Below are 13,151 nucleotides of genomic sequence, written 5' to 3' on the forward strand. Positions count from 1 at the left end.
CAAGATTCCCTCAGCACTTGAATAACCCTCTCTCATAAGTCCACACCAGAGCATGAGCCTTCTGTTTTTCCATTCAGCTCTCTCAGGTGCACATGGCCATTGTGAAGCAAATAACACTCATAGGCATAGACATGCTATGTTGTTCTTTTATATTTAGTACATATAAAGGGTTTGAACAGGGGGATTCCCATCTCTAAGGAGAGTGCCCTAACTGCTCGATTACGGCAAAGAGACAAAGGGTGGCTTCCCTGCTTCCTAATTTCTAAAGTTTTCAACTCATCATTACAGTGCACTGGTCCTAGGAGCGGGTGGATGCCCACCTGAATGGTGTTCAGAGCCCTCAGCAATCACAGAGGTGGGAACAGGAGACAACCCAGACCTTATATTGCTGGGCTCAGGAGAGCATGAAAAATCTTAGCTCCTCCATTTGAGAGGGTCTGGAGACAGGCCTGAGAAAGAGCTGAGAAAGTGAGGGAAGGCACCTGAGAGAATTATGAGATGTCAGAGAGAGAGAGGGAGAGAGAGAGAGAGAGAGAGAGAAGGCCTTGCTGAGGTGAGGAAAGGGGAAAGAGATAAAACAGGAACACAATCCACCCCAAACTACAGCCCAGTGGATGTGTGTTACTGTGGAACTGCAGGTGACTTCTGTGCTGGGTCCTTGCTCCGAAGTGATCTGTTGTAACTCAATATTCCCAGACAGTCTCTACAAGGTTTCACCTCAGGGGAGAATGGGCTGTGATACAGAAAGGTGACTGCCCCCGCAAATTGCATTCCTGAGGGGCAGATCAGGTTGGTCTTCTTCCCAATACATCAAGTTTTCCTTCATAAAATTTCCATGGCTTTGCCTAGAAAGGAGTTAACTTACCTTTAATCCTCAAAGCAGCGATCTCTCCATTGATAGAGACTGGGAGTAGAGAATGGGATCTGATTTCCATCATCACTCTGCTATCTCAGACAATCTCATTCACTCTGCAGAGACAACTACATTGCAGGGATAGGATGGGCTGCTCTGGGCTGATTCATACCCTGCTCTATTTTTACAGGGTTTATAGGGAAAAGCAGCCACAGGCTGGCTCTTGCTGCTGCTCAGATCTCCCTGGAGGCAGCTGATAATGATCACTTTTAAATTCATGGGAGAATTAACACCATGTTGCTTGTCAAAACAGTGCAAACATCAAGGCCATTGGGGAAAAAAAAATTACTTAGATAAGTTAGATGTCTTCAAGTTGCCAGGGCGTGATGAAATGTATCCTAGAATACTCAAGTTGACTGAGCATGCATCTGACCATTAGCAATTACCTTTGAAAAGTCATTGAACATGGGGAAAATTCGAAAGGAGTGGCAAAGGGCAAATATAGTGCCCATCTATAAAAAGGGAAATAAGGACAACCCAGGGAAATACAGACCAGTCTGTTTAACTTCAATACTCAGAAAGATAAAGGAGTAAATAACCAAGAAAACATTTAGAAGATAATAAGGTGATGAGTAACAGTCAACATGGATTTGTCAAGAATAAATTTTATCAAACCAACCTAATAGCTTTGTTTATCTGGATAACAAGCCCTCTGGATTGTGGGAAGTTGTAGATGTGGTGCATCTTGACATTAGTAAGGCTTTTGACACAGTCTTGCATGACCTTCTCATAAACAAACTAGGGAAATACAACTTAGATCAGGGTTTCTCAAACAGGGGTCGCCGCTTGTGTAGGGAAAGCCCCTGGTGGGCCAGGTCAGTGTGTTTACCTGCCCCGTCTGCAGGTCCGGCTGATCGCGGCTCCCACTGGCCGCAGATCACTGCTCCAGGCCAATGTGAGCTGCTGGAAGCGGCGCGGGCCGAGGCACTTACTGGCTGCCGCTTCCAGCTGCTCCCATTGGCCTGGAGCAGTGAACTGCGGCCAGTGGGAGCCACGATCGACCGGACCTGTGGACGGGGCAGGTAAACACACCGGCCCAGCCCACCAGGGGCTTTCCCTACACAAGCAGCAACCCCTGTTTGAGAAACCCTGACTTAGATAGAACTACTATAAGGTGGATGCATAACTGATGGAAAAACTGTTCCCAGAGTCATCAGCGGTTCACAGTCAAGATGGAAAAGAATATCAAGTTGGGTCCCAGAAGGACTGGTCCTGGGTCCAATTCTGTTAAACAGCTTCATCGATGAATCAGATAATGGCCTAGAGAGTACACTTATAATGTTTGAGGACAATACCAAGCTGGGAGGGGTTACAAGTGCTTTGGAGGACAGGATGAAAATTCAAAATGATCTAGACAAAATGGAGAAATGGTCTGAAGTAAATAGGAAGAAATTCAATAAGGAGAAATGTAAAGTACTCCCCTTAGGAAGGAATGATCAGTTGCACACACACAAAATGGAAAATGACTGCCTAGGAAGGAGTACTGCGAAAAGGGATCTGGGGGTCATAGTGGACAACAAGCTAAATATTAGTCAACAGTCTAACACTATTGCAAAAAATCAAACATCATTCTGGGATGTATTAGCAGGAGTGTTGTAAGCAAGACACAAGAAGCAATTCTTCTGCTCTTCTCCACAATGATACGGCCTCAACTGGAGTATTGTGTCCAGTTCTGGGCACCACATTTCAGGAAAGATTTGGAGAAATTGGAGAAAGTCCAGAGAAGAACAACAAAAAATGACTAAGGCTTCAGAATACAGATACCATGTCCACCCAACTATCTATGAGTGGAGGGAAACTGGGGCACCTTGTCATCCAGATCCTAGGATGAGGAAATCAACATTGGCACACATGGACATACAACAAGCCAATTCCATTTGAGTTGAGTTAGATGTTTACACTGATTTTGTCCATCTTGCTGAATGTCTGTCCTGACACAGATGTCACCTCCAATTCCCTGCCTTGGGGCCATGTTGTATTTCAGGTTGCCATCTCCATATCCAACATAATTCCTCTTCCCCAATACATCACTAGCTGCACTGCTAACTCAGAGTACAACAATAGATAACAGCCTCCAAAGGTTTAACTGCCTGAAGATAGTTTCCCTAGACACTTATGAAACTATTAACTCTGAGTAGGACCGCACTCCTGGAATTATCCCTTTGAAATCAATGTGAGCCCAGATGGAGGTAGGTGCTACTCAGTGTGAGGCCTGGTCTACACTACGCGTTTAAACTGAATTTAGCAGCGTTATACCGATTTAACCCTGCACCCGTCCACACAGTGAGGCCTTTTATATCGATATAAAGGGCTCTTTAAACCAGTTTCTGTACTCCTCCCTGACGAGAGGAGTAGCGCTGAGATCGGTATTGCCATGTCGGATTAGGGTTAGTGTGGCCGCAAATCGATGGTATTGGCCTCCAGGAGCTATCCCACAGTGCACCATTGTGACCGCTCTGGAAAGCCATCTGAACTCGGATGCAGTGGCCAGGTAGACAGGAAAAGCCCCGCGAACTCTTGAATTTCATTTCCTGTTTGCCCAGCGTGGAGTTCTGATCTGCACGGGTGGCCATGCAGTCCCAAATCCAAAAAGAGCTACAACATGGACCGTACGGGAGATACTGGATCTGATCGCTGTATGGGGAGACAAAACTGTTCTATCAGAGCTCTGTTACAGAAGACGAAATGACAAAGCATTTGAAAAAAATTTCTAGGCTATGATAGACAGAGGCCACAGCAGGGACTCAGCACAGTGCTGCGTGAGAAGCGTAACAGAAAGCCAAAGAATCAAATGGACGCTCATGGAGGGAGGGAGGGGGTAATGAGGACTCCAGGTATCCCACAGTCCCCGCAGTCGCCGAAAAGCATTTGCATTCTTGACTGGGCTCCAAGTGCCTGAAGGGTCAAAAACATTTTCCCGGGTGTTTCAGGGTGTATATCGTCAATTTACACCCCTTTTCTTTCCCCCCCCCGGAAAGAAAAGGGAAATAAATTGTTTCTCGCCTTTTTTCAATGTCACCCTATGTCTACTGCATGCTGCTGGTAGACGGGGTGCTGGAGAGCCAAACAGCAGCATCCTCTCCCTTCCCCCCCCCCCCAGACGGTACAGTGCAGAAGGACTGGTATCCGTTCTCATCATCAGCCCATGAGTGCTCCTGGCTGGCCTCGGTGAGGTCGGCTGGGGGTGACTGGGTAAAAATAGGAATGACTCCTGGTCATTCCCAGCAGATGGTACAGAATGGCTGGTAACTGTCCTCATCATAGCAACTGGGGGCTGAGGTCCATCAGCCCCCCCCCCACATCATGTCTAAAGAAAAGATTCTGTACTGCCTGGACTACCATAGCAACGGAAGGCTGGTCTCCTCTCCCGCCCCTACCCTTTAATGTCCTGCCTGAACTATCATAGCAGCTGGAGGCTTACTCTCACTCATTTTATCTCACTAAAAAGTCAGTGTTTCTTATTCTTGCATTCTTTATTACTTCATCACACAAATGGGGGGACACTGCCATGGTAGCATCTGTTACTTGTAAACAGGACAGGTATAAAAAAATTGGGCATAGCAGTATAAATTTGGGAGCTCACCTTCTCCATCAGATGAATGTAACATGACAGCAAGTGATGGCTTCCTTGGAAATTGATATCATACAGAACCTTTTCTCTGTACTTTATTATTACTGGTTTATAGCAATACACTTGACTGACATTGATTAATTGGTCTCCTGAATGTAATTTTAATGAACCAAAGTGGGTGAAACAATTGATTAAAAGATAAATAAACACTAAGTAACATTGTACTGGTTGCAATATAATAAAAGAGCAAATGGTTTGTGAATGTCATCAGATCAATACCGCCCCACGAATCAACTTCCCATTACGCTATCATGGCAGTGCTTTAACATGACTATGTAGTCGTGGCACCAAAGCTAGGAGAGAGCTCTCCCAGCAGTGTAAAAAAACACCCCCATGAGGGGAGTAGCTACCAGCACTGGTGCATTGTTGTGATGGGATCCCCCTGGGGTGCAGCCTGGGACTGTGGAACCACTGTTCCCCTTGAATACTCTCTAGCCTGGGCTGTCTCTCATAATGTTGGGCTAGTGCTCAGCAGCAAGCCCCTCCAGGTGCAGTGATCACTCAGCACAACAGCATGTGGAGTCCTACACCCAGGTAGATTACATGAATCCTCCCGGAGCCACTCATGCATCTCATAGAGAAAGGCACCAGCACCAAATCCCCCCAGCTCCCAGCACCATACCCCGGGAATATACCATCTTGCACTGCTCAAGGCCAACTAAAATGATTAGGGGTTTGGAACGGGTCCCATATGAGGAGAGATTAAAGAGGCTGGGACTTTTCAGCTTGGAAAAGAGGAGACTAAGGGGGATATGATAGAGGTATATAAAATCATGAGTGGTGTGGAGAAAGTGAAAAAGGAAAAGTTATTTACTTGTTCCCATAATATAAGAACTAGGGGCTATCAAATGAAATGAATGTGCAGCAGGTTTAAAACAAATAAAAGGAAGTTCTTTTTCACACAGCACACAGTCAACCTGTGGAACGCCTTGCCTGAGGCGGTTGTGAAGGCTAGGACTATCACAGGGTTTAAAAGAGAACTGGATAAATTCATGAAGGTTAAGTCTATTAATGGCTGTTAGCCAGGATGGGTAAGGAATGGGTAAGCCTCTGTTTGTCAGAGGGTGGATATGGATGGTAGGAGAGAGATCACTCAATGATTACCTGTTAGGTTCACTCCCTCTGGGGCACCTGCCATTGACCACTGTTGGTAGACAGGATACTGGGCTAGATGGACCTTTGGTCTGACCCAATATGGCCATTCTCATGTTCCTATGTTCTTGTGTCTTCTTCTCAGTGTCTTGGTTGCTTGCAGCATAGCTGGGGACAAGAGAAAGGCCCAGTATGTGTTCACTCCACCTGTTTTATAACCCCAGTCCATGTGCTTGGGCAGCACAAGTCCAGGCATGTCTGGGGGCATTGCTGAGCCACCCAGCAAGGTTGAGCAATTCCCCTGGTGTGGCCTCATTCAGGTGAGTCATTGCATTGTAGCTCCCTTACTGGACAACGGCTATTGATGGGTTGTTTGACACCCCACCCGGGCGTTGGTTACTTTTCTTGCTGTTGCCTCTGGGAAGCTAATATCTGGCTGATTCCCCAACTAACAGTATATTTTAATGAAACCATACAATGCAATTCTCATAACTTCATATGCATTAATGATATACACATATGGTTAGAGAAATGACTTTCAGCAGATCTTTCCCCTGATACCTTTCAAGGCATGCCTTATAAGTAAGATTAACATTATATAAAAATGAAGAATATGGGGTTACAGTATGCTCCTCCCAAGGTATAGAATGTCACAATTATTGACACTGTTTTTTCACACCCCTGAGTGAGAAAGTTGCAGTGCTGTAAAGTGGCAGCGTAACCAAGGCTTCAGTTATTTGTTACAAGGGGGTTTGTGTCAGGCCCCGTACGGGGAAAAGGCAACAGTTATTTTCTCTGTGTCTCGTATGGGCTACATTCACGTTTTACAGTACAGTAATCCACCTCCTCCTCTCCCATCCTACATCCACAGTATAGTCCCTCACACTTTGGGAGAAGCAGCCCCCTGCTCTTTCAGCAAAGACCAGAAGGATGGGTGCAAGTTAGGCCATTTGGCATCAAAGAGGGGATTTTCAAAAGAGCATAGAAAAGTTAGGTGCCCAACTCCCTTTGACATTCAAAGGCAATTGGGTGCCTAACTCCCTTAGGGTCCTGCAAAAACCACAGCCAATGTTATCAAGGAATTAAAACTTTGTTCAGACGGCAGCTTAGGGGTGGTCTTGGCCTGCTCTTTGGAGTTCCAGCTCCAGAGATCAGACTGACCTGGGAGCTTTATCCAATATTTTTTTTCACTTGGGAGCATTTAATTTTCTTCTTCCTATAAAAATGAATTGATATTGGTTCCTTTTTTCCCTATTAGTCTTAAAGATCTACTCATCTACTATATAATATAAACCCAGATTTCCATTGAGATCAGAAGTTCCGTCTGCATTAATTTCCTTTGAAATGAGACATTCCCTTTTTTCTATTGCTTTGTCTTTTGAGTCAACACTTCTCCTGTCTCCATTCTTTTCCCTCTGGAATCAGTTGTTTTCCATGACTTCCCCTTTGAGGTTAGTAATAGGACTGTCTTTGTACCATTGTTTTTCCTTTCCAAAAACAAATATTAACTTTCCTCTAGGCAATAATTTCAAATTCCCAATAGGAGAAATATCAGGGGAGAGTACATCATCTCATCTGAAGGAGAAATTGCTAACCAGGAGAGACATTAATTTCTGTGAAAGGGAATAATAACAAAAGACACCAAGAAGCGCTCTAAAATCTGGGCATCCGGATAGGAACCCAAAGCTCAGTTTCATGAGATAATTGAAGAGTGTCAATAGTAGAAGAGAATGGAAAACGTAGTGCAAAGATTACAATCTTGTCTCAGAAAATCTAAGGGAAGGGTTAGGGTAAGGGTGCAGCTGGCAATAGGTCATCAGTGTGAAAGTTAAAGCAGCACAGTCAAAATGAAATAATCTGATTTAGAAAAGAAAAATACCTGCTCAGGTACCCCCCATATAAAACAGAATAGAATTGCTTGTTCAATCCAGGGGGAAATTAAATAAAGGTAGATGTTGTGACACTGCCCACCATATTCTTCCAAGTGCTATTATTATGATATGGTTATAGCATAATTATTATGCATTTTCTGCAAGACGGGTCATTTAAACTGTCACTGGAAAAGTTATGATTTCCTGAATATGATTTTCCTGTTAGTATGCGGGTGTCATTTTTGTATCCGAAGTTATGAATATTGACTATGTATCTGTTTCAAATGTAGTGGGTAACTCCCACTAGGCAAGATGCTAACAGTCTAGATAGTTGGTTGGGAAGGGTCTATTCAGGCTAATGACCCATGAGGGAAAACAATAAGCCTTAAGAGAAGCTTATCTCCCACCTGGTGAGTCTTCCTAAGAACACTCCAGAGAGCCTGTAATTAATGGTTGCTATGACTCCACAAGGACAGGAGACCAGGCCACATGACTCTGGGTACCATATTGAGCTCTCTGTGTTTTTCCACAAATAGTTCTGTGAATCAAATCTTGAAACAAAGGGTCGCGACCCTATGCTAAAGCTATATAACACAGGGAGTGATATCCTTGGTTCTTCTTCACAAGACGACAGCTGGAAAGAACTGAGGAACAAAGACTGAATTGGGCAAAGTGCTGGACCCAGGCTAAAGCACTCTCTAGCCTGAGAAACCCAAGTGGCAAAGCAAATGCAGCTTGTGCCATGAGAATTGCCAGACTGCTGGTATTATCAGTCAGGGTGAGAAACTGCTCATTCATAGTCAGTCTAACCCGTGTTTTATGCTCAGTTTGAGTTTTTCTCTATTTGCTGGTAATCTGCTTTGGTCTGTTTGCTGTCCCTTATAATCAGTTACAGTCTCTCTTTTGTAGTTTATAAACCTGTCTGTAGTTTCACCTAAACCTGTGTGCCTTTGAGTGAAGTGTCTGGGGAAAAATCTCAACTGGGATAGGACAAGTGTGCATATTTCTCTCCACATTGAACTGATAGGTGAACTGGGTAACAAATTTGTACCAGTCAGTGTTTTGACAAGGGCAGGGCGGTACAGCTCTGGGGTCTTTGGCTGGGAAACTGGTGGTTATCTTGACTGTAGATTCTCTATTGTTGGTTCATGCAGCGGCTGGTCAGAGAGCTGCATGTAACTGCAGCTCGGTGTGTCCCTACCTGTATGAATGCTGGAAGAAATGTAGGACAGCAGCACAGTGTGAGAGGGAGCCCAGACTGGTGGGTCAGAGTGCTCAGCAGAACTCCAGTTCCAAGTAGTGCCCCAGGGGGAACTCATCACAGATGGGTTATAACAAAACATGTCTAAGAAAGAGCAATGAATGACTCTCACATTTAGAATACAAGTATGTCCATACTGGGTCCGACTAACAGTTCATCTAGCCCAGTATCCTGTCTTCTCATAGTGGCCAATGCCAAGTGCTTCAGAGGGAATGAACAAAACAGGTAACCATCAAGTGATCCATTCCCTGTCACCTATTTTCTTTTTCCTGTATCATATTATTACTGGTTTATAGCAATAAACTTGACCGCCATTGATTATTTGGTCTCTTGAATATTTTTTATAATGAACCAAAGTGCGTGAAGCAATTTACTATACAATTCATCAACACTAAGTAACATTGCATTGGTTGTAATTTAATTAGAGAGAGAATGGTATCTGTTGGACTGGTTTGTGCACATCATCAGATCAATTCTTACCCAAGAATCAACTCTCCATCTAACAGTCATTGATGGACCTATCTTCCAGGATTTTTTCTAGTTTATTGGCTCCTTGTTTGTGTGTATTTTATTTTATTTTTCCCCACTTGAGTTGTATTGCTTGTTAAAATTTTGAAACAAAAATATAGTCTCACTTCTCTGTGCATATGTGTCTTTCTGCATTTCCATTTTTGTGTCACATACACTCCTGTTGCACCAGTGTCAATGTACCATTGCCACTCCTGGTGTAGACATAGTTTATATAGGTGCATCATAAATCAGTGGATGAAGAGCTCAGAAGCTAGGATATATCAAGAATTGATATATGAAGATATACCAAGGAGGCCACATCTGGAGTAGTGCATCCAGTTTTGGGTCCCCCATTACAGGAAGGGTGTGGACAAATTGGAGAGAGTCCAGCGGAGGGCAACAAAAATTATTACGGGGCTGGGCACATGACTTACGAGAAGAGGCTGAGGGAACTGGGCTTATTTAGACAGGAGAAGAGAAGAGTGAGGCGGGATTTGAAATCAGCCTTCAACTACCTGAAGGGGGGTTCCAAAGAGGATGGAGCTCAGCTTCTTCTCAGTGGTGGCAGATGACAGAACAAGGAGCAATGGTCTCAAGTTGCAGTGGGGGAGGTCTAGGCTGGATATTAGGAAACACTGTTTCACTAGGAGGGTGGTGAAGCACTGGAATGGGTTACCTAGGGAGGTGGTGGAATCTCCATCTTTAGAGGTTTTTAAAGCCTGGATTGAGAACGCCCTGGCTGGGAAGATTTATTTAGGGTAAGTCCTGCTTTCAGCACGGGGTTGGACTAGATGACCTCCCAAGGTCTCTTCCAACCTCATCTTCTACGATTCTGAGTCTATGTGTGTAGGATAAAAAATAGGAAAAAATTTGAGAGTTATTGAGTTACTTTTTCTTTAATAGCAAGGATCTGCTAATTCTCTTTAAACTTGTCTATATTTTATTGCTCATAAAATTTTGAGAAATAAACTCTCTCTCTCTCCATATATTCACCTCATTATGTCTACATATCTCTGTGATTCTCCAGTTTTTCATTTTTCTACAGGCACATCATTCACCCTTCTGGATAAATACAACTCTCTACTTTCTTTCCTGATGCATTTTCATTTTTATTTACTTTACATTTCTTTATTTGGGGTTGGATTCTGATCTCAGTTGCACTTGTGTAAATCCATATGATGCTGATGTAATGTACCCTGGTGTAAATGACATCAGGAAACAGCCGATTATGTGTGTTTAGGCTTTTTGTTTGTTTGTTTGTTTTGGTACGGGAGGATGTACCCGTGGTTGAACTCTAAACATCTTTCATTTCCAATCTATTAATTTTTTTATTATGTCTTGTAAATTTGTTGATGTGACACTGATGTGATAAAGATACTTTAAAATCGGAGCTGAAAAGTCTTTATTTAGAGTTCAGGAGAGCTTACGGGACTTAGATGGGACATTTCTGTAGTTCAATACGGTTCCATGCTCTTGGTTCACCTATATTGGGAGCTCAACCTCTTAACGATATGAGTTTTCCTCTGTTTATTGACAACTTCATTTTTCCAGTGGAGAGATGCAGTGGCACGAGGTTACCTACTCCAGTTTCCTAGCAGTGTAACCGACAACAGAACCTGACTGTGTGTACTCCTCCATTAATATTTAATGGTGTTGTGTTTCTAGATACATATTATGGAGAAAGCGGAAGGAAGAAATGAAACCCTGTTCGTGGAATTCATCCTCTTAGGATTTGGGAATGCCCCTGAACTTCAGCCCCTTCTCTTCCTGCTGTTTCTACTGATCTACACTGTGACCATGGTCGGGAACATCCTCATTATTATGCTTGTTGTGGTTGATCAGCACCTTCACACCCCCATGTACTTCTTCCTGGGGAACTTGGCCTGTTTGGAGATCTGCTACACCTCCACCATCCTGCCCAGGCTGCTGGCCAGTCTCCTGACTGGGGATGGAACCATTTCTGTTAAGTGCTGCCTTGTGCAAACATATTTTTTTGCTATTATAGCAACAACAGAAAATCTGCTGCTTGCGGCAATGTCTTACGATCGGTATTTAGCAATATGCAATCCACTCCGTTATGCTGCTCTGATGAATGGCAGGGTTTGTTTCCAGCTAGTGGCAGGGTCCTGGGTATATAGTTTTCTGGTCAATGGCACACTAAATTATTTCCTGTTTCCATTAACATTCTGTGGTTCCAAAGAAATTGACCATTTCTTTTGTGATTTTTCACCCATGATAAAGCTGTCTTGTGGTGACACCCAGACTCTGCAACTGGCGACATTTACTGTCTCTACCATTGGGACACTTGTGCCTTTGCTACTGACACTGACATCCTACATTTATATCATCACCGCCATTCTGAGAATCCCTTCCACCACAGGGAGGCAAAAGGCCTTTTCCACCTGCTCCTCTCACCTCATCGTGGTGACAATTTTATATATGAGCGTGATTACTGTCTATGTGTTTCCAACAAGCAACACTCCCAAGGTCCTAAACAAAATATTCTCTCTTTTCTACACAGTTCTGACTCCCATGATCAACCCTGTTATCTATAGCCTGAGAAACAAAGAGGTCAAACAGTCCCTGAGAAAAACTATTTTGAATCGGATTGCTTTCAGAAACAGGCATAGAAGCTTAAAGTAAAATAGAGATGAACTGATATATTTTCATAAACATGGCCATTTCATTCCTTCAGAAAAGGGTTACCCATTATTGACCTCACAATTAATTTCTTTCTTTCTTTCTTTCTTTCTTTCTTTCTTTCTTTTACTCTGCTACTTTTTGAGCATTCATCTTTCATCACACTGGTCAGGCATGACTTGCCCTTGGTGAACCCATGTTTACTGTTCCTGATCACTTTCCTCTCTTCCAAGTGCTTCAAAATGCATTCCTTGAGCATCTGCTTCACAATTTTTCCATGGACTATGGTGAGGCTGACCGGTCTGTGTTTCCCCGGATTCTCCTTCTTCCCTTTTTAAAAGATGTGAACGATATTTGCCTTTTTCAAGTCATCACCACAACTTTTCAAAGATAATGGTTAATGGGAAGCAGCAAAGAATCCTGTGGCCAGGGGCGGCTCTAGACCCCAGCGCGCCAAGCAGGGGCGTGGGGCGGCTGTTTCCCGGTGGGGCGGCATTTGGCTCCGGTGGTGCTCCCGCCGGCATGCCGGCGGCAGGTCCACCGGAGCCCGGGACGAGCGGACCTGCCGCAGGCATGACTGCGGCGGGTCCCCTCTTCCCGCGGCTCCGGTTGAGCTCCCGCAGGCATGACTGCGGCAGGTCCGCTCGTCCCAGGCTCCGGTGGACCTGCCGCAGGAATGCCGGCAGGAGCTCAACCGGAGCCGCGGGAAGAGGGGACCCGCCGCGGGACCGGGGAAGGGCGGCGCAGCGCTCCGCGCTGCTTGGGGCAGCCTACTTTCTAGAGCCGCCCCTGCCTGTGGCACCTTATAGACTAACAGACGTTTTGTCTATAAGGTGCCACAGGATTCTTTGCTGCTTCTACAGAACCAGACTAACACGGCTACCCCTCTTATACTTGACAATGGTTAATGGATCTGCAATCACATCAGTCAATTCCTTCAGCACCCTTGGATTCATTATCATAGAATCATAGAATATCAGGGTTGGAAGGGACCTCAAGAGGTCATCTAGTTCAACTCCCTGCTCAAAGCAGGACCAGTTCCCAACTAAACCATCCCAGCCAGGGCTTTGTCAAGCCTGACCTTCAAAACCTCTAAGGAAGGAGATTCCACCACCTCCCTAGGTAACCCATTCCAGTTCTTCACCACCCTACTAGTGAAAAAGTTTTTCCTGATATCCAACATATCTAACCGCTCCCATGGACTTGTGCATGTCCAGCTGTTCTAAATAGTCC

General features: G+C 44.5%; 1 protein-coding gene across 1 annotated transcript; it reads left to right on the forward strand.

Moving 5' to 3' along the window:
• Positions 1-10,952: 10,952 nt before the first annotated feature.
• On the forward strand, positions 10,953-11,921 carry LOC120380226 (olfactory receptor 1M1-like). Its single transcript, XM_039497749.1, has one exon. The coding sequence runs from the start codon at positions 10,953-10,955 to the stop codon at positions 11,919-11,921; it is 969 nt and encodes a 322-aa protein (XP_039353683.1).
• Positions 11,922-13,151: the final 1,230 nt, after the last annotated feature.

Source organism: Mauremys reevesii, linkage group 13, assembly GCF_016161935.1.
Source record: "Mauremys reevesii isolate NIE-2019 linkage group 13, ASM1616193v1, whole genome shotgun sequence".
Lineage (NCBI taxonomy): Eukaryota > Metazoa > Chordata > Testudines > Geoemydidae > Mauremys > Mauremys reevesii.

What these genes read in the sequence shown, in the direction of transcription:
- LOC120380226 (XM_039497749.1), top strand. Translation starts at nt 10,953, where the DNA reads ATGGAGAAAGCGGAAGGAAGAAATGAAACCCTGTTCGTGGAATTCATC.